This window comes from Rana temporaria, chromosome 3, assembly GCF_905171775.1.
Source record: "Rana temporaria chromosome 3, aRanTem1.1, whole genome shotgun sequence".
NCBI classification, from domain to species: Eukaryota; Metazoa; Chordata; class Amphibia; order Anura; family Ranidae; genus Rana; species Rana temporaria.
The window spans coordinates 462,564,989-462,587,351 of record NC_053491.1 but is presented as its reverse complement, the minus strand read 5'-3'; the positions used below and the strand labels follow the sequence as shown (position 1 = coordinate 462,587,351).

Sequence of the window (22,363 nt, the reverse complement as noted above, 5' to 3'; positions counted from 1 at the left end):
TGGCCTGCAACCTCCTGGCCATCTGTGGAGGACACAAAACAATCACATGTTTGAGGAACCACACACTTGGCACATCTTCCCTTCCCCCACCCACACATGCTAATCAACAGAGATTCCAAAAAAAAAACGTACCTGTCCTCCTCGGAACATCTGACGTATAGCCAGGCAGGTCCACCACCTGCTGTGGGTGGAAACACTGGGCCACTGCCCATTCCTCCTCCGTCAGTCTGACTGGGCAGGGTCCCCCTCCTCCAGTGCCCCTGGTATGGGCGTCGATCCTTGCCATCTTATTCCGGACGACGCTCCTCAGATCATTTATTTTTTTCTGTATGCCAGCGGGGGTCCTGGTCTCCCCCCCCCCCCCCGCCGCATTGATCTGGTCCGTGATTTTTTTTATATTTAATGATTTTTATTGAAGGTTTTATCATAACAAAATGCCAGAAGACAATGGCACATAAAAGTACATGGCTTATGCTATAACAGAGTTCTGGAGTTATACGTCTAATGAAAATGCAAACATAACATATCATCTCAGCCAGAATATAGTGTCCGTGGTTGTGCTGTCGGCCTTGTGTCTGCCCGTAAGGCAGACAGGCTCGTATACTACCGCTGCGCAGGCCCCGTGACACTCATCTCCCCGGACGCCCCTCTAGGGTTCACACTGCGCCCTGGGAGCCAAGGCCCCGGAATCCCACGCTGCCCCATATAGTAGCGCACGGCCTATGTGACTCAAGGTGTCTGCCTGCAACTGCGCATGCAGTCAATATGGGTAAATGTCACCAAATGACTAACTAACCTGCCAACTGAATCGCGCACCCAGAGAGGTGCAGAAGCAGGGAGAGAGAGAGAGACACGTGGGATGGAGAGGAAAGGAAAAAAGAAGAAAGAGAGGAAAGAAGAAAGAAAGGGGAAGAGGGACAGAGAGATGCCATTATGTGTGGAGTGGAGTGCTCCCACCCCCAGGCTGTATCCCTGGTAGAAGGGACACACCGCAGTATGTAGCCCAAGGCTCCCACATGGACCTGAATTTCTCCGATTGGTCCGCACATTTTGCTACGATTTGCTCCTGTGACATTATCCAGGAGACTTTTCTCTTAAACGCCAGGAAGGAGACTGAAGGCTTCTTCCATGCCTTAGCTATGGTCATTTTGGCCCCCAACAGTATGAAAAATGCTAAGCTCTGGGATTGTTTAGGTAGGCCAGGGATATACTGGTTCAACAGTGCGACATTAGGCTGTGGTGATATCACTGTCCCCAGCAGGGCTCCGGTGGCACGGAAAACCTTTTTCCAGAAGGATCTAATGCGAGGGCAGGACCACCACGTGTGGTACATGGAGCCCCCCAATTCACAGCCCCTAAAACATTGTGGAGAGGTCCCTGGGAACATTCTTGCCAGCCTGGAGGGGACGTAATACCACCGCACCAAAAGTTTCAGACTCGCCTCTATAAGGCACACATTCATAATACCTTTGTACGCCCTTGTGGAGGCGCGATACCATACCGCAGTGCTCCAGGAAGTGTTCATGTCCTCCTCCCAGGCCTGTGCATACGATGGCTTCTCCGTCTTAGACATCAATGCTACGTAAATCAAGGAGATTCCACCCCTCTGATCCATTGTGTTTGCACACCAGTGTTCATAGGGGGTTATGGAGGGGGGGACCGACTTCTCCGTCCTAATGGAGTGGAGATAATGGGAGATTTGTGAAAACCGAAAGAGCTCGCTGTCGGGCATATCCAGTTTTTTCCTACAGTGTGGGAGGGAAAGCGGTCCCGCTGGGGAGAGATAGTGTCCTATCCTGTATAATCCTTTGTCTGTCCACCACCGGAATGCCCTAATATCCAACCCTGGTGGAAAGTCGGGATTATGAAACAAATGGCTCAGGGGTTTCAGGGGGGAAATCAGGGAGTGAAGGGAGTAGAGTCTGGAGCAGAGGGTAACAGAGTGGGACAGTGTTGGGGATAGAATGGCTGGTCTGTGTCTGGGGTCGCCCCCTAAAATGAAATCAATGGTGTGTAATGGGATGGCTTGTCGCTCCATGGCTATCCAGTCAGGTTTGGGTCCGTTCGAGAAAACAGCCGATATTTGTGCCAATTGGGCCGCTCTATAGTACCCCCAAAGGTTGGGAAGCCCAATTCCCCCCTCCGTCCGTAGCCGATAGAGTATGCCCGAGGGACATCTATACCCCTTTTTCCCCCAAACGAATCGGACAATCTCTGATTGAAATTTGCTAAGGAACTGCTTCTTCACCGGGATTGGTAGGGCGCGGAAAAGGTACAGAAGACGTGGGAGAAGGGTCATTTTAACCGCGTTCACTCTGCCCAGCCATGACAACCCACATTTGGCCCAACGCATAATATCCCCTTTACATCGAAGGATCATTGGGGGGTAGTTGGCCTTGAAAAGATCATTGATGTCGGGCGTCAATTTGATACCCAAATATGGGATTTGCGTGGGGGTCCAGGTGAAGGTAAAATTACTAGAAAGCTGTTTGAGTAGATCGGGGGGGACAGAGATATTCATCGCTAGGGATTTACCCAAATTAACTTGCAGACCCGAAATCTCACTGAAAACCTGTAGTGTTTTAAGAATGATTGGGGTGGACAGCAGGGGTGATGTGACAAAGAGCAGGAGGTCGTCCGCGTATAGGGCGCATTTGTGTTCCATTGGACCACAGGTAACCCCCTTGACGTCTGGATTTGCTCTCAGGGCCACTGCCAAAGTCTCTATGGCCACCGCAAATAGGAGCGGGGAGAGCGGACACCCCTGTCTGGTTCCCCTGCCTATGGCGAATGTCTCCGAGTATCTGCCCATTAGGCGTACCTGTGCAGAGGGGCGTGAGTAAAGCGACTGTATGAGGCTAAGGAAGCTAGGGCCAAATCCCCACGTACCCAGAATTCCATTTAAGTATTCCCAATCTATGGAGTCGAAGGCCTTGTGGAGGTCTATGGACAGCAGGAAACCCTTTTGGGGTGCACCTCCATCCCATTGTGATTTAAGTAGAGAGATTACATCAATGGCGCGTCTGATCTGATCCGTTCCCTGTCTCCCAGGGATGAAGCCCACCTGATCCTTGTGTATATAAGATGCGATGAAACTCGATAGTCTGTTTGCTAAGATTTTTGTCATAATTTTAATGTCATTATTAATCAAAGATATGGGGCGGTAATTACACACTTCGCTAGGGTCCTTATCTGGTTTCGGTATGACCGAAATGTAAGCTGAGTTTAGGTCTGCCCCCAGCCGGGCTCCATCCCTGAGAGAGTTGAACAGTCACGTCAAGTGGGGAGCCAAACATGTGCCAAATTTCTTATAGTACCCCGTGGAGAAGCCATCCGGTCCCGGGGAGGAACCTAACTTCAGGGTCTTAATGGTCGCCAAAACTTCCTCCTGCGTGAACAGGGAATCCAAAAGGTCCCTATGCTCCTCTGTAAGAGAAGGCAGAGGTAGTTCTGCCAGAAACTCTTTCCCTGCCGGGCTGAGGGGAGAACCGGCCGGTTTATAAAGGTCCGAGTAGAACCGTTGGAAGGTGTCCATAATTTTGGTCGGGTTCTGCGTCAATTCTCCCGTGGCCGTTTTGATTTTAGGGAAGGCTAATGATCGCTGTTTGGGGCTCAATTTAGTGGCCAGCCGGGAGCCCGTCCTGTCAGTTTGGGAATAAAATTTCGCCCCGGTCCACCGAAGGTGTTGTTCGGCCGCCGTCGTCAGGGAAAGATTAAGTAGGGCCCGCGCCTTGTCCAGGCGAGAGAGCAGTTCAGTCGTGGGGTGGCGTTTGTGAGTCTTTTTTAATGTGCGAAATTCCTCCTCGAGTTTAAGCGTGTCCGCCCTATGTTCCGCCCTAAGCTTAGCTGCAAGCTGAATCAGTTTCCCCCTGACAACCGTCTTGTGCGCCGCCCAGACCGTGGAAGGAGAGACCTCCCCTGTCGCGTTAATAAGAAAGTATTCTTTGATGTCCTCCTCCAGCAAGGAGCACTGAATTGGGTCGCTCAACAGCGATTCCCTCAGGCGCCATCGAGGTGGGTTCCTAGCTCCTGTGGGCCTCTGAGTTGTCAACGTCACCATTGAGTGGTCTGAAAGGGGGGAGTCTACTATCCTGGCGTTACATATTAGGGGTATTGTCGTGGCGTGGGTAAAAATGTGGTCAATCCTGGCGTAAGAGTTGTGGGGTGCAGAAAAGTGTGTGTAGTCCTTCGTCCGTGGGTTGGCTTCACGCCAGACGTCTATTAACCCTACTGAGTGAAGGAGTTTAGCTATTTTAGAGCTCTGTTTGGAAGGGCGTTTAGGTTTGGATTTCCCGTCCGCTGATTTATCTAGTGAGAAGTCAAAAGCTGTGTTAGAGTCCCCTCCCATGAAGACTGTACCCTTAAGGTGCGGTTGTAGCTTCCGAAGCAAGGAGTCAAAAAAGGATTTTTGGCCCTTATTAGGGGTATAGTAAGACACGAACGTGTAAAGTTCCCCATCTATGTGTCCTGATACCAGAAGATAGCGACCCAGAGGATCGACAATCGATTCCACCAGGGAGAGGTTGATGTATCTAGCAAAACAGATAGCCACCCCTTTCGTTTTGTTATCGGCTGATGATAGAAAAAATTGGGGGTAACGCTGGTGTAGGAACGTGGGTTTGTAGGAGGATGGGAAGTGGGTCTCCTGAATCATAAGGACATCTGCGTGCATAGAGTGGTAGAGTTGGAGGAGCTTCCTGCGTTTAACGGGTGAATTTAGTCCCTGCGCATTATGGGAGATGAGTTTGAGGGTTGGTGGGGGGGGTTGTGTGTCAGTCATGGATCAGAGGTGCAGAAACTATACCAGACAAACGCAGCCTACCTTGAGCCAGCAGAGAGAGCTTCCAGTTGAGAACGGACCATCGGGGCACACTGGTCACGAGACCCGGGACGAAGGACCGGAACCTGCCGTGGGACCTAAGAGCACTCCAGGGATTAGGAAAGGGAAGCAGAGAGGACAGAGATGAAAAGGAGAGGAAAGAGAGAAGAGACAATATTATGCATGTATGTCTGCAGCGATGCATACCAACATAAACCAGGAATAAACAGTGCATAACTTGAACCTGGGGGTCCCCCGACCCCTCCCCACCCCGGGGTGAAGTGGGCACGCCCGCTTCTACCCCTGCCCTGTTAGGGAGCCGGAGCTTCCCTAACGCCGGAAGACCGGATACGGATCCGATTCCGATTGCACCCATGGTGCTCTCGATCCAATGGAGGTGCACTGGGTCCACCACGGCCCCATCACCACTAAACCATAACTGAGGGCTAACTAGGAGCCCGTGATTCCCATAAACTGAACGCCCCTCATGAGCGGGAGTAACCCCTTGGGAGCAAAGATGCCCAACCATAGCGTTATCCGGTGCATAAACTGTGAAGGATGATACCTCCCCGGGGTTGGCACCCCCCCCCCCCCACCAAGAGATCCTATGTTAACGCAATGCCAATATTGTAACCGTTGAGTAGAATGGCTATACCTGCTATTAACTCTAACCCCAATGTAACCTTGCATAAATGCATCCCCCAGGAGCACTGTGGCTCCGGACAAATCCCCCCCCCTCCCCCGAGTCCAAGGTAACTGCCCCAGTTCCGATGGAGGGGAAAGCAACACCAATAAAAGGCAGAAAGAAAAAACCATTAACTAAAAATTACGGCGTTAGGTCCATGTACCCCGAGAACCTCCCCCCTCCGAGCAGTCACTTGGGAGAAAAGCGAGGAGGATCCCCCAGTCCCCTCTAAGAAGGGGAGACCCTCCCGGGTCAGGACCCCTGAATGACAAAAAGGGACATCAGAAACCGATCCTCAGGTATGGAAGTTCTCCTTGGAACGCTTGTGGGTCTGTTTCATCCAGGTCTGTTGCAGCGGGCTTCCAGGAGAAGGCCTTTTCGTTGAAGCAGAAGGTCCTCTGTTGTTCTGTGAGTTCGGGGGCTCCAGGGCAATCAGTCCAAGATGAACCAGCAGGTGCTCCCCCTCCGCGAAAGTTGAAAAGCCATAGCTTTTATTTCTGTAGGTGAAATTCACACGGATCGGGAAGGACCATCTGTATGTGACCTCCTTTTCCATAAGGACCTGCAGCAACGGTTTCAGGGCTCGCCGCTTTTGTACTGTGTAGGGGGACAGGTCTGCAAAAATTTGAATCTTGTGACCGTTCAACATGAGATTGTCAGAACGCCTTGCCCTTTTCATCACCTCCTCTTTGACCGCATAGAAGTGTGGTTTCACAATGATGTCTCTGGGTAAACCATCCGATCGGGGGGCTTGCAATGCTCTGTGAGCTCTATCTAGCTCAAGACGGTGCTCAGCAATATCAGGGATGAGGCTTTAAATGAGGGTTTTCACTGCGACCTGTACCTCCTTATCAGTTTCGGGGAGCCCCCTCACCCTAAAGTTATAGCGTCTCGAACGATTCTCGAGGTCGTCTATTTTCGCAAATGCTGTTTCCAATTGCTCCTGCACGTCTTGTAACCTGGCAGAGTTCTGATTAATCCTTACCACCGCCTGATCAGCCTTCTGCTCAATAGTGTCCATCCTCATCCCCAACTGCAGTAAATCAGCATGAATGGATGATGTGATTTGCGCTGCGTTTACAGCTAGGCTTTTGGATAACATTAGGGAGAAGGCAGACATCATAGAAGGAAAGTCTGTGGGGATGGGGGCCTCCTCCTGCACCTCATACACAGAGAGCAGCATGCCTGTATGGGGATCCATCATGGGGGTAGTGGGGAATCCAGCTCCCACCCTCTCCAGCAGTGACTCGGTGGATGCTGGGGATGCAGCGGCTGCCAAGGGGGGAAATTCTGTACCTGGGGACTGCGGGGGGTGCAGATCCTGGTCCGCTATGGAGTCCTCCTGCTGCTCCGTTTCAGGCAGGCCTCGTGTCGCCGCCATCTTGGCATAGCTGAGGGGGCCAGGAGACGCCGCCATCTGCCCTGTCAGGTCCCTCCGGACGGACGGCGAGGACATCTGCGGAATCGGGGGTGTTTCCCCTGCACGGTGATCCCAGTGGTACGGCTGCGGGGGCGCTCAGGATGCTCCGGTGAGATTCGTTAGGCCGTGGTGGAGCGAAGCTCTAGATGACGGCGGCCATCTTGGGAGCTGCCGCGCATGCGCCTCTGGTCCGTGATTTTTTTAATAAGCTGCCTCCTCCTGGCCGGGGTGGTGTTCTGGCTCTCAGGGCCATGCAGAAATCGCCCATATTTCACAATGCCCCGAGCAAGAATTTGCTTCTCTCCCAGGGTGAAATTAAGCTTCCTGCGTTTGGGGGGCATCACATACACCACCCAGCAACAACAAACACACCCGACAAACAATCTAGAATACACACCCAAAAACCAGACAAAAATATACACCACAAAAAACTAAAACAAATCTAAACACACAAGGACACAGCAAATATAAATTCAAAAACAAACAAACACGCACAAACAAAAAAACAAAAAACAAACACCAAAAAACAATCAGCAAAAACACTAACAAACAAATTAAATAAAGACACTTCGCAAAAACAAACAACAACTAGACTCTCCAACTCCTCAACCACTTTTCTCACAAACACAACTTACCAACACACAAACAAACAGAGCAGAAGCAAATTGCTCATGGAAGGGGAACAATGGGATATACTTTTGCAAGGGAAGTGTGTGTGTGTGGGCCTTTTTAGACACAGGGCGATCCTCAAACTAAGTACACTTGGCCTTTTACCTATCTCACTGATTGCGCCGAGACCAGTTCTGCACATGCCCAGTGAGGTCCCGATTCGTGCGCGCATGCGCAGTACGGCCGGCGCCTCATTTGCATGGGGTCACGGCTCATTACAATGAAGCACGCCCACTTCCTTCCCACTTGCAAAAACCCCGCCTTACGCTTCTGAATTTAAGTTACGCTGGCGCAAATTTAGACGCAAATGCGCTGTGGATACGGCACTTACGACACCAACTTAGGGCAACGTAACTTAAATGACATAAGTTAGGACAAACTAAATTTGCACCGCTGGCTGAGGATCTGGCCCCAGACTTCTGTGTTTACAAGTGATTGTGGTGAGCAGGCATCAAAGGGTCTGAGCCAAAGGTGGTGGAACTGAGTTCCCCCAAGTTCCCCCTGAAAAAAAGCCCTGCCTACACATATATATTAATATTACAACACATAGCATCTGGAGATAAGTTCCTGCTATGTAAAACCAGGACTGCATTTTTTTTCTCCTTCGCATACTGTATGTGGATTGGTTCATCTCTTGTTTTTTTTAACCACTTAAGGACCCCTTCACGCCGATATACGTCGGCAGAATGGCACGTCTGGGCACAAGCACATACCTGTACGTCCTCTTTAAGAGCCCAGCCGTGGGGTCGCTGGCGCGCTGCCGGCGGCGCGCTCACGACCCGGTCTGAAGCTCTGTGACCGCAGGACCCGCGGACCCGATCGCCGCCGGTGTCCCGCAATCGGTCACATGAAAAACGGGGAGAGGTGTGTAAACAAACCTTCCCCGTTCTTCATTGTGGCAATGTCTGTGATCGTCTGTTCCCTGATATAGGTAAAGACGATCACTGACGTCACAAGTCCAGCCCCGCCCCCCTACAGTTAGAAACACATATGAGGTCACACTTAACACCTTCAGTGCACCCTAGTGGTTAACTCCTTCACTGCATTGTCATTTCCACAGTAACCAGTGCATTTTTATAGCACTTTTCGCTGTGAAAATGACAATGGTCCCAAAAATGTGTCGGATGTGTCCGCCATAATGTCGCAATCACTAAAAAAATTGCTGATCGCCGCCATTGGTAGTAAAAAAAATGCCATAAAATGATCCCCTATTTTGTAAACGCTATAAATTTTGCGCAAACCAATCGATAAACGCTTATTGCGATTTTTTTTACCAAAAATATGTGGAAGAATAGTATCGGCCTAAACTGAGAAAAAATATGTTTTTTGATATCTTTTTTGGGGATATTTATTATAGCAAAAAATAAAAAATATTGTTTTTTTTCAAAATTGTCGCTCTATTTTTGTTTATTGCGCAAAAAAAAAATTGAAGAGGTGATCAAATACCACCAAAAGAAAGCTCTATTTGTGGGAAAAAAAGGACGCCAATTTTGTTTGGGAGCCATGTCGCACGACCGCGCAATTGTCAGTTAAAGGGACGCAGTGCAGAATCATAAAAAAGGGGCAAGGTCCTTAACCTGCACAATGGTCCGGGTCTTAAGTGGTTAAGAAATAATTGCAATCTTTTTCTTCTAGAATCTCAACCATCCCGGGATCAGCCAACTAATGAGATCTCAGTAGAAGAAGGACATTCAGCGCTCCTGTCCTGCTCCTACACCCTTCCTAGTGATCGGTATACAGAGAGAGATGTTCTGCGGGTCAATGTATACTGGAGAGTGGGGAATGTAACCGGACCGTACGCCTATCACCCCTACCAGGAAATGGTTCATTCTACATATATAAATCGGACATCCATAACAGGGAGGACTAATCTAATGATAAAGGATGTGATGAAGGCAGATAATACTTCATTTCACTGCTTTGTGGCGCTCAAACTGTGTGCAAGTGACTACCAAGATGATGATAAAATTCAGTATGGAGGAGGAATCCGACTAATCATCAACGGTAAAGTTAATGGGTATTAAACTCCAAATTTTTAATTTCTCTGTACATCTGGCAATGGCACTAATCAATAAGGGTAACAAAAACTATTTTTTAATACAGGACTTTTTTCATTTTTAATGAACGTTATGGTTCGAACCATCTAAACCACCTTTGTTTTACCAACCACAGCCATGGCACTGCTAAGCATTATAAGTTTTCTAAAAAAGAGAGCACCTCAAAAGCTTTGAAAGTCAATACAGAAACATGAAGGACCAGGCTTTTTTCTGGCACATTTTATTTACATATAACAATCATTTTTTATTTATTTTTTTTATTTATTTTTTCTAGAAAATTACTTAGAACCCCCAAACATTATGTATTTTGAAAGCAGGGTCCCTAGAGAATAAATTGGTTGGTTTTGCAATTTTTAATGGTATTTGCGCAGTGGTTCTTCAAACGCAATTTTGGGGGAAAAAATACATTTTATTGAATTTATATGCAAAAAAAAACACAATAGATAAACCAATGTGTTTGTAAAAGATAATGTTACAAGTAAATAGATACGGAACATGTCACGCTTTAAAATTGTGCACTCCCATATAGCGGCGACAAATTATGTAAATGTTACTATCCATAGACAACGCTTTAAAGAGGAAGTAAACCCTGATGGGTTTTGCTTCCTTTGTTTCCCTGCGAAAAAAAAAAAAACGAATGAAACGAAAAAAAAACGAATGAAACAAAAAAAACGAATGAAACGAAAAAAAACCGAATGAAACAAAAAAAACGAATGAAACGAAAAAAAAAAAGAATTTTCGGAAATTCGGAAATTTTCGAATTTCGAATTTTTCAATTTTCGAAATTTCGAAGTTATGACATTTCGAATTTTTCAATTTTCGAAATTTCGAATTTCGAAATTTCGAGTTTATTGTTTTTCAATTTTCGAAATTTCGAAATACGAAAATTCGGAAATACGAAAATTCGAAATTCAAAATTCGGAAATACGAAAATTCTAAATTTGAAAAATTTGAAAAATGCGAAATTTCGAATTTCGAAATTTCGAATTTCGAAATTTCGAGTTTTTTATTTTTCAATTTTCGAAATTTCAAAAAACGAAAATTCGGAAATACGAAAATTCTAAATTCGGAAATACGAAAATTCTAAATTTGAAAAATTAGAAAAATGCGAAATTTCAAATTTCGAATTTTTCAATTTCCGAATTTCGAATTTTCGTATTTCCGAATTTCGAAAATTCGGAAATTGAAAAATTCGAAAATTGAAAAATTCGAAAATCGAAATTTCGAAAATTGAAATTTCGAAAATTGAATTTTCGAATTTTCGTATTTCCGAATTTCGAAAATTCGAAATGGAAAAATTCGAAATTCGAAAATTGAAAAATTCGAAAATCGAAATTTCGAAAATTGAAAAGTTCGAAAATCGAAATTTCGAAAATTTAATTTTTCAGATTTTGAATTTTTCAAATTTGGAATTTTCACATTTCGAATTTTTCAAATTTGGAATTTTTCAATTTTCGTATTTCCGAATTTCGAAAATTGAAAAATTCGAAATTAGAAAAAATCCAAAATTGAAAAAAATGTTTCAAATCTCGAATTTTTCAATTTCCGAATTTTCGAATTTACGAATTTTCGAATTTACGAATTTCGAAAATTCGAAATTGAAAAATTCGAAAATTTCGAATTTCGAATTTTTAAATTTTCGAATTTTTCATTTTTCGAAATTTGGTATTTCCGAATTTTCGTATTTGTGAATATTTTCGTATTTCCGAATTTTCGTATTTCGAAAATTGAAAAATAAAAAACTCGAAATATCGAAAATTGAAAAATTCGAAAATCGAAAAATTCGAAAATTGAAAAATTCGAAAATTCGAAAATTGAAAAATTCGAAAATTGAAAAATTCGAAACTTCGAAAATTGAAAAATTCGAAAATTCCGGGTACTTTCTATGCTGAGGAGGAATGTCCTCTGGAAGGTCGCCCAGATGATTGATGTCCTTTCAGAAAAAGTTCCCCCCAGCGGATAAGGCCCCACCCCCCGTATTACGTGGGTGCGTCACGATTCATGACATTTCCGAAAGAAGCCGAACATGCAGAGCTGCCAGTCGGCTCTATACAGCGCCTGCGCACCGACTAGGAGCCGTGTAGAGCTGACTGCGCAGGCACCGTATAGAGCTTCTTCATGTTCGACTTCTTTCGGAAACGCCGAGACTCGTGATGCGCCTACGCAATACGGGGGGCGGGGCCTTATCCGCCGGGGGGAACTTTTTCTGAAAGGACGTCAATCATCTGGGCGACCTCCCAGAGGACATTCTTCCTCAGCATAGAAACGCCTACTCCCGCGAGGAGAAGTACCTGGAAGCCAGTTTGCAAATATAGATTATACGGTATGTACATGTTAGAAGTAGGGGTGCACCGATATATCGGTGCCGAAACATATCGGCCGAAAACAGCTGTTTTGGGCACATGCCGAAACAGCTTTAAAATTGCCGATATGACTAGTGGCTGCAGAGCGGTAAAACACACTGAAATTGTCTTCGCTTTGCTCGCACACAGCCCCGCCTGCTCCTAACCACGCTGTGTTAAACAGAATGCTGTTCTAATGCTAAGATGTTTTCTGTCTATCGCAGCGTGGGGTTAGGAGGAGGGGGGCTGTGTAGCAGAGCGAAGACAGTTTCATCCTACGGGCGGCGGTGAGTTTCTTTTCTAACCGGCGGGTCTCTGTTGCTGGAATTCCTGGACTGCAGGCCAGCGTGTAGAGGGGGAGAGAAATAGAGCACAGCCCGGCATCCAGGAGCCGTCCATCTGCCTATCTGGAGACCATCCCCCGAGTCGGGGCCGCGCTGTATTAAGTAATGTTGGCTCAGGCTGCGGGCTGTTCCAGCTCCTGCACGGGGCTCTCTGCACTCCGCACACACATCCGTACCAAGGCTGAGAGAGACAGCCTATACACAGCAGCACTGTGCCCAGTCCTAGTGCCATCCCTGTGTACTGCTAGAAGGATGGTGGTGGCACCAGGACAGACCTGCTGGATGCTGGATGCTCCTCTTACTGCTGTTACAGGAGATATATGCTCTCTGCACTTAGTGAATGGGCAGCAGGTTGTGCTCATTGTCTCCTCACCACACTCATACAACATGTTTTTGGAGGTGACAGGGTTAAAAAAGAGAACCTGTCACCTCCAATTGCTATCACAATTGCTAAATTGTTAAAATAAGTAATTAAAAAGTAAATAAGAAAAATAATATTAAAAAGAAAATTATACAAAAATAAAAAAAATATACAAAAATAAAAAAAGTAAAACAAGCTACAAAAAAAAAAGTGATAAAGTAATAAAAAAAAAGAAACAAGAGGCGGCAATTCGGGGCACAGTGAGGCGGTAATGGGGGGCACAGTGAGGCGGCAATTGGGGGCACAGTCGGCAATTGGGGGCACAGTGAGAGTATGTTTTAACATACAATTATTTAAAAAAAATATGTAATTTTCGGTTTCGGTTTCGGCCTGACATTTTTTTTTTATTTCGGTTTCGTTTCGGTTCTGAAATTTCCATTTCGGTGCACCACTAGTTAGAAGTATAAAGAAGTTGGTCTGATATAGATGTTATTTGGGTGAACCTCCGCTTTAAGGTCCCCTGTCCCTCAAAACTGGGGTAATGCATTGGGTAAGTTAGGCGAAAATTGAAAATTCGAAAATTGAAAAATTCGAAAATTCGAAAATTGAAAAATTCGAAAATTCGAAGATCGAATAATTCGAAAATTGAAAAATTCGAAAATTCGTAAATTGAAACATTTAAAAATTCGAAAATTCGGAATTTCGAAAATTGAAAAATCCGAAAAGTTTTCGTATTTCCGAAAATCCGAATTTCCAAAATTCGTAAATACGAAAATTCGTAAATATGAATTTTCGAAAATTCGTAAATACAAATTTTCGAAAATACGAAAATTCGTAAATTCGAATTTTCGGAAATACGAAAATTCGTAAATTCGTAAATTCGAATTTTCGGAAATACGAAAATTCGGAAATAAAAAATTTGTAAATACGAAAATTCGTAATTAACTTTCGAAACTTAATTTTCGTAAAAAAACGAATTAGAAACAAAACAAATTGCACATGTCTAGTGTGTTGTAAGGGTTTACAACCTCTTTAAAAGCCTTTACAGGTTACCACTTTAGAAGAGAAGATCTAGTGCTAGAATTACTGCCCATGATCTGACGTTCGAGGCAATACCATACATATAAATTAAAAAAAACCCAAAGGTTGGCGCTGAGCTAATAAATTAGTGATAAAAAAGTGATGAGTAATGTTATGAACAAACAAAAAGAAAGAAAAATAGCAGCTAGCACTAAAATGTGTACAACAAATTAAAAAGCATAAATATAGAAAACAGTGCAGCGCTAATATTAGTGATAGAATACTTAAATACAATTGAGTAAAGACAGTGTATACAAAAAAAAAATCCTTTGATATAGCAAAGAGTCCAGATGAATTAAATGAATAAGTAAAAAAGAAACAGCAAAGTCCGTTTGAAAACCCAAAATTAAAAAGTGTCTCAATCCGGTGTGGTTTCAACTATAAAACATTCCTTAATTGACAAGATGTGATGAGATCTTGATTGCTGTGAAATAGTGTTCACCCATGCAATTCGTGAAGATAGGATTAACCGCTTACCAGAGGTAAAGACTGTTTTCCACCAGTCTTATAGAGCCTATGGGAAGTCAGGTCTCCCAATACCTTTTCAGCAATAATATAACTCAGCATTTGGTCCGGGTATCATAAATTGGACGTCACGGGTGCCGTGACGTCATTGCGTTCTGTCCTGAACGCTGGCCGTGGTTGCAGACTGAGTAGCGAGGAGCATCGGAACACTACAGCTGAAGCGCTCTCTCTTTTTTATCCTTGTCCACTGTTATGCAGTTTTTGGCAACTTACCTGTAAGTGCATTACTTATATTAAATATAACCTTTGGTATAAACGTTATGCACTATGAGAAGTTTTTTTTGTTCCAATTTATGATACCCGGACCGAATGCTGAGTTATATTATTGCTGAAAAGGTATTGGGAGACCTGACTTCCCATAGGCTCTATAAGACTGGTGGAAAACAGTCTTTACCTCTGGTAAGCGGTTAATCCTATCTTCACGAATTGCATGGGTGAACACTATTTCACAGCAATCAAGATCTCATCACATCTTGTCAATTAAGGAATGTTTTATAGTTGAAACCACACCGGATTGAGACACTTTTTAATTTTGGGTTTTCAAACGGACTTTGCCGTTTCTTTTTCACTTATTCATTTAATTCATCTGGACTCTTTCCTATATCAAAGGATTTTTTTTTTGTATACACTGTCTTTACTCAATTGTATTTAAGTATTCTATCACTAATATTAGCGCTGCACTGTTTTCTATATTAATACCATACATATGTGGAACGATCGCTGTTTGTGTGCGCATGGGACCGATGCAAGTGTTTCACATGCAAGCACGGGGGGACGGGGGACTTTTATTTTTTATTATTATTATTAACCACTTAACCACCAGCCGCCGTCATATAACGGCGGCAAGGTGGTTGCTTAACTGGGGGTCGCCGTTATTTAACGGCGCCCACCAGAAGCAGTAATGCGCGCCGCCTCGGGCGCGCACACTGAAAATTCTGTGCGCGCCGGGTCTATGAGACCCGGCGCTACACAGATCAAGGTAACTGACCGACAACCGCGGTCTTTTACCATGTGATCGCGCCGTCCAATGACGGCGCGATCACAGGTAAACAAACCGGCGTCATTTGATGACGCCGGTTCCTCCCTCCTCTCGCTGTACCGATCGGTACAGTGTGAGAGGAGAGCGCGGATGGCAGCAGCAGTGTGGGATGGATCTGTGACTATTGCAGTCACAGATCCATCCATCCCTGCTCAGCCATCCCTGCATTAACCCCTGCAATAGTCTGCCTTCCCTGTGCAATACTCTGCATTAACCCCCTGCAATACTCTTCCTTCCCTGTGCAATACTCTGCATTAACCCCCTGAGATACTCTTCCTTCCCTGTGCAATACTCTGCATTAACCCCCTGCAATACTCTTCCTTCCCTGTGCAATACTCTGCATTAACCCCTGCAATACTCTGCCTTCCCTGTGCAATACTCTGCATTAACCCCCTGCAATACTCTTCCTTCCCTGTGCAATACTCTGCATTAACCCCCTGAGATACTCTTCCTTCCCTGTGCAATACTCTGCATTAACCCCCTGCAATACTCTTCCTTCCCTGTGCAATACTCTGCATTAACCCCTGCAATACTCTGCCTTCCCTGCGCAATACTCTGCAATGCTCTGCCTTCCCTGCGCAATTACTCTGCAATACCCCCTGCGCAATAATCTGCAATACCCCCCGCGCAATACTCTGCAATACCCCCCGCGCAATACTCTGCAAAACCCCCGCGCAATACTCTGCAAAACCCCCGCGCAATACTCTGCAAAACCCCCGCGCAATACTCTGCAAAACCCCCGCGCAATACTCTGCAAAACCCCCGCGCAATACTCTGCAATACCCCCGCGCAATACTCTGCAATACCCCCCACACAATACTCTGCAATACCCCTGCACCATACTCTGCAATACCCCTGCACCATACTCTGCAATACCCCCGCACCAATACTTTGCAATACCCCCCGCACAATACTCTGCAATACCCCCGCACAATACTCTGCAATACCCCCCGCACAATACTCTGCAATACCCTCCACACAATACTCTGCAATACCCCCCACACAATACTCTGCAATACCCCCGCACAATACTCTGCAATACCCCCCACACAATACTCTGCAATACCCCCCACACAATACTCTGCAATACCCCCGCACCATACTCTGCAATACCCCCGCACCAATACTTTGCAATACCCCGGCCAATACTTTGCAATACCCCGGCCAATACTTTGCAATACCCCGGCCAATACTTTGCAATACCCCCCGCACCATACTCTGCAATACCCCCGCACCATACTCTGCAATACCCCAACACCAATACTCTGCAATACCCCAACACCAATACTCTGCAATACCCCAACACCAATACTCTGCAATACCCCAACACCAATACTTTGCAATACCCCGGCCAATACTCTGCAATACCCAGAAAAAAATGTGTTTTAACCACTTCCCGCCCACGTCATATGAGGTCCTTGACTTTGTGCAGGGATATCTAAATGATGCCTGCAGCTACAGGCATCATTCAGATATCATTTTTTTCAGCCAGCGATTCCCTACACCATAAGAACGATCATGGCGGCTGTTCCGCCTCTTGATCGTTCTTACGGGAGGCAAAAGTGGACGTCCCCACTCCCTTCGCCCTCCGGTGCTTCTTCTGACTCACCGCTGCGATCGAAGCCAGGATCGTTTTTTTTTTTTTTGTTTTTTTTCAGGCTTCCCAGCCTAGAGGTGAGATGTGGGGTCTTATTGACCCCATATCTCACTGTAAAGAGGACCTGTCATGCTATATTCCTATTACAAGGGATGTTTACATTCCTTGTAATTGGAATAAAAGTGATCAAAACATTTATTTTTGGGGAAAAACGTGTCAAACTAAAATAAATAAAGTAAAATGAACAATAAAAATAAAATAAAAATATTTAAAGCGCCCCTGTTCCCGCGTGCTCGTATACAGAAGCGAATGTGTACGTAAGTCCCGCCCACATATGAAAACGGTGTTCAAACCACACATGTGGGGTATCGATGCGAACGTTAGAGCGAGAGCAATCATTTTGGCCCTAGACCTCCTCTGTAACTAAAAACATGTAACCAGTAAAAACATTTAAAACGTCCCCTATGGGGATTTTTAAGTAGCGAAGTTTGGCGCCATTCCACAAGCGTGTGCAATATTGAAGGGTGACATGTTGGGTATCTATTTACTCGGCGTAACTTCATCTTTCATATTATGCAAAAACATTGGGCTAACTTTAATGTTTTTTTTTTTAAAAAGCACAAAACTGTTTTATTTCCCAAAAAAATGCGTTCGAAAAATTGCTGTTTTAATACCATGCGCGATAAAAAGTTGCAACGACCGCCATTGTATTCTCTAGGGTCTTTGCTAAAAAAGCATATATAATGTTTTGGGGTTCTATGTAATTTTCTAGCAAATAAATGATGATTTTTACATGTAGGAGAGAAATGTCAGAACTGGTCTGGGTGCTCCAGAACGCCTGATGGTGCTCCCTGCATGTTGGGCCTCTGTATGTGGCCACGCTGTGTAAAAGTCTCACACATGTGGTATCGCCATACTCGGGAGGAATAGCAGAATGTGTTTTGGGGTGTATTTTGTGGTATGAATATGCTGTGTGCGAGAAATAACCTGCTAATATGAAACTTTTGTGGAAAAAAAATAAAAATAAAAAAAAACTTGATTTTGAAAAGAATTGTGGGAAAAAATTACAACTTCAAAAAACTCACCATGCCTCTTTCTAAATACCTTGGAATGTCTTCTTTCCAAAAAGGGGTCATTTAGGGGGTATTTGTACTTTTCTGGCATGTTAGGGTCTCAAGAAATGAGAAAGGCCGTCAGTACTTCAGATGTGATCAAATTGATACATTTTCAGTAATTGGTACCATAGCTTGTAGACCCTATAACTTTTACCCAGACTAAATAATAACCCAATTTTTTTTTTTTAACCAAAGATATGTAGCAGTATACATTTTAGGCCAAATTTATGAAGAAAAATTCATTTTTTGCAAAATGTTATAATAGAAATGAAAAAAAAATCATTTTTTTACAAAATTTTCGTTCTTTTTTCATTATTAGCGGAAAAAATAAAAACCGCAGAGGTGATCAAATACCACAAAAAGAAAGCTCTATTTGTGGGAAAAAAAGGACAAAAATTTCATTTGGTTACAGTGTTGTATGACTGAGTTATTGTCATTCAAAATGTGCGAGCACCGAAAGCTGAAAATTGGTCTGGTTATTAAGGGTGTTTAAGTGCCCAGTTGTCAAGTGGTTAATAATGTATTTTTATTTTTACATTGTTACTTTTATTTTTATTTTTTTTTAGCACTTTTATTGCTGTCACTAGGAATGTAAACATCCTTGTGACAGCACTATGCATTTGACAGGTACTCTTTATAGAGGAATCCTGGGTCAATAAGACCCCAATTCCCTCCTTTGCACTTAAAGGCATTCAAAACACCAAGATCTGCGTTTCTGAATGCTTCTGAGTTTTTGAAAATGGTGCTGTTTATATCCAGGTAAACGTGCTTTCATGTCATCGCTTCCGGGTTACCATAGCGCACAGTCGATTAAAGCTGATCTCACCTTTGTGCAGCTGTCAGACAAGCTATTGGAAGCACCGGCTGGTAGCTCGGGTCTCCCGGAGGGATGGGAGAGCCCAAACAAGCCACAAAAGGTGGGGGAGGGGGTGCGTTGCCTCCAGCTGCTTGCGGTAGCAATCAAGTGGCTAGTTAGCGATTACAAGAAAGCCGGCTACAAATACCGGTACCGGGATAATGTGTGTTTTCCGTCCTTCTAAAAATCCATAACAGACCCTTCAAGTCCTTCTAAAAATCCATACTAGACCCTTCCAGTCCTTCTAAAAATCCATACTAGACACTTCAAGTCCTTCTAAAAATCCATACTAGACACTTCAAGTCCTTCTAAAAATCCATACTAGACCCTTCAAGTCCTTCTAAAAATCCATACTAGACACTTCAAGTCCTTCTAAAAATCCATACTAGACACTTCAAGTCCTTCTAAAAATCCATACTAGACCCTTCAAGTCCTTCTAAAAATCCATACTAGACCCTTCAAGTCCTTCTAAAAATCTATACCAAATCCTTCAAATTCTTCTAAAAATCCATACCTGACCCTTCAAGTCCTTCTAAAAATCCATACCAGACCCTTCAAGTCCTTTTAAAAATCCATACTAGACCCTTCAAGTCCTTCTAAAAATCCATACTAGACCCTTCAAGTCCTTCTAAAAATCCATACCTGACCCTTCAAGTCCTTCTAAAAATCCATACCAGACCCTTCAAGTCCTTTTAAAAATCCATACTAGACCCTTCAAGTCCTTCTAAAAATCCATTCCAGACCCTAAATCTGAGCATGCAGCCTGACTAGCCAGGACTGGGAAGAGCAACTAGTGTGTGAGCCCCCCCCCCCACACACACACACACAATACCAGTCCACATACCCTTAACTTGGGGGGGGGGGCCTTGCCAAGAAGGATCCTTCCACCCTGGCAAAGAAAAGCACCTTGATCCCATGTTGATGAGGACAAGGGTGTCTTCCCCACAATCTTGCCTAGTGGTTGTGGGGGGTCTGCGGGCGAGGGATTTATCCAAATCTGGAAGCCCCCTTTAATAATAGGGCCCCCAGATACAGCCCCTCCCCTATTTGAATGATTAGAGGACTACATAGTACTTCTAATCATTCCCCAAAAAAAAGAGATAGACTGGGGCAGGGGTGGTAGTGGTAAAGTGCCTCTAGTTTTAGCGCTGCTTTACCATTGTTATAGCGGCCCTTTGGCACCACTTTTCGAGCAGGAGCGGAGTGCTTTTAACCCCCTAGAAGAGGTTAAAAAGGGGTTAAAGGTACCCGTGTAGGGCTGCGGCTGAAGCGCTTTGGTGAGGAGATGTCTGTCCGCGCTGTCCGCAAACATAAAACAGCAGCTAGCACAACCAATGACAATAGCAAAAAACGGAATAAATAAGCAAAAGTGCAGCACTAATTCAAGAATGGTCCTAGATTGGATCATATAGTAATTACTAGTGTTTAAACTCTTTGAGTATAGGAACACATATTATGTATATACATAAAAAAGGAAAAAAACTTTAGCAAACATATATTTAAAGTCCACACTGTAAAAGGTGAAGAAAAATGTATATATGAAAAAATATGATAATAGTATAGAATACTGGTGACAGTAATGTTGAAGTCTTAATCCATATAGGTGAATATCAACCTTCAAAAATACGAACACAGTGAAGATAGAATGATAAAGGAAATCACCACCGATAAGACTGAGGCTTATGGACTCAACAAGGCATATGCCAAATGAGTCTTCAAAACGTTATGGTGACACTACACCAATGGTTAAAAACGTCAGCGTTTGGGAATGTTGAACACAGTTCCTCCCAGGGACACACATCACAAGGCCACGACTCAGAGGTAGAATCCGTTGCGAGGAATTTACAACCAACTTCCGGTGTTCAACATTCCCAAACGCTGACGTTTTTATTAGGGCTGCGGAAATGACCGATTAACTCCTCGATTAATCGTTGATTTTTTTGATCGATCAAAATATGATCTGCGGAGCTCCGCTGCTGCCTTGGCCACAGGAAAGGCCGCGGCTTCGGCCTAGCTCTGGAGCGGTGGCCATCTTGGTACACCCGGCTGCAGCCTAGGTGAGCGGCGTGGTGACCGCATCATCACCCGCCTCAACTGCTCGTGGATCTGCCTGCTTTTGTAGTGGTAAGCAAGCAGAAAATCGTATATACAGTGGGGAGATGTGGGGAGATGTGGACATTACAGTGGGGGAGATGTGGGGAGATGTCTGTGGATATTACAGTGGGGAGATGTCTGTGGATATTACAGTGGGGGAGATGTCTGTGGATATTACAGTGGGGAGATGTCTGTGGATATTACAGTGGGGAGATGTCTGTGGATATTTCAGTGGGGAGATGTCTGTGGATATTACAGTGGGGGGAGATGTCTGTGGATATTACAGTGGGGGAGATGTCTGTGGACATTACAGTGGGGGAGATGTGGATATTACAGTGGGGGAGATGTCTGTGGATATTACAGTGGGGGAGATGTCTGTGGATATTACAGTGGGGGAGATGTCTGTGGATATTACAGTGGGGGAGATGTCTGTGGATATTACAGTGGGGAGATGTCTGTGGACATTACAGTGGGGGGGATGTCTGTGGATATTACAGTGGGGGAGATGTCTGTGAATATTACAGTGGGGAAATGTCTGTGGATATTACAGTGGGGGAGATGTCTGTGGATATTACAGTGGGGGAGATGTCTGTGGATATTACAGTGGGGAAATGTCTGTGGATATTACAGTGGGGGAGATGTCTGTGGATATTACAGTGGGGGAGATGTCTGTGGATATTACAGTGGGGGGATGTCTGTGGATATTACAGTGGGGGAGATGTCTGTGGATATTACAGTGGGGGAGATGTCTGTGGATATTACAGTGGGGGAGATGACTGTGGATATTACAGTGGGGAAATGTCTGTGGATATTACAGTGGGGGAGATGTCTGTGGATATTACAGTGGGGGAGATGTCTGTGGATATTACAGTGGGGGGAGATGTCTGTGGATATTACAGTGGGGAGATGTCTGTGGATATTACAATGGGGGAGATGTCTGTGGATATTACAGTGGGGGGGATTTCTGTGGATATTACAGTGGGGGTAGATGTCTGTGGATATTACAGTGGGGGAGATGTCTGTGGATATTACAGTGGGGGGAGATGTCTGTGGATATTACAGTGGGGGAGATGTCTGTGGATATTACAGTGGGGAGATGTCTGTGGATATTACAGTGGGGGAGATGTCTGTGGATATTACAGTGGGGGAGATGTCTGTGGATATTACAGTGGGGGAGATGTCTGTGGATATTACAGTGGGGAGATGTCTGTGGACATTACAGTGGGGGAGATGTCTGTGGATATTACAGTGGGGGAGATGTCTGTGAATATTACAGTGGGGAAATGTCTGTGGATATTACAGTGGGGGAGATGTCTGTGGATATTACAGTGGGGGAGATGTCTGTGGATATTACAGTGGG

The 22,363-nt window shown here is 44.8% G+C and overlaps 1 protein-coding gene across 1 annotated transcript in view; it reads left to right on the top strand.

Annotated features, from left to right (window-relative positions):
- The window catches only part of LOC120933538, a 125,325-nt gene that overhangs the window by 77,339 nt on the left and 25,623 nt on the right, over window positions 1-22,363 (top strand). Inside the window, exon 4 of the mRNA XM_040346796.1 lies at window positions 9,229-9,597. Within this exon, the coding sequence (XP_040202730.1) occupies window positions 9,229-9,597 (369 nt within the window). The remainder of the gene's footprint in view (window positions 1-9,228; window positions 9,598-22,363) is intronic.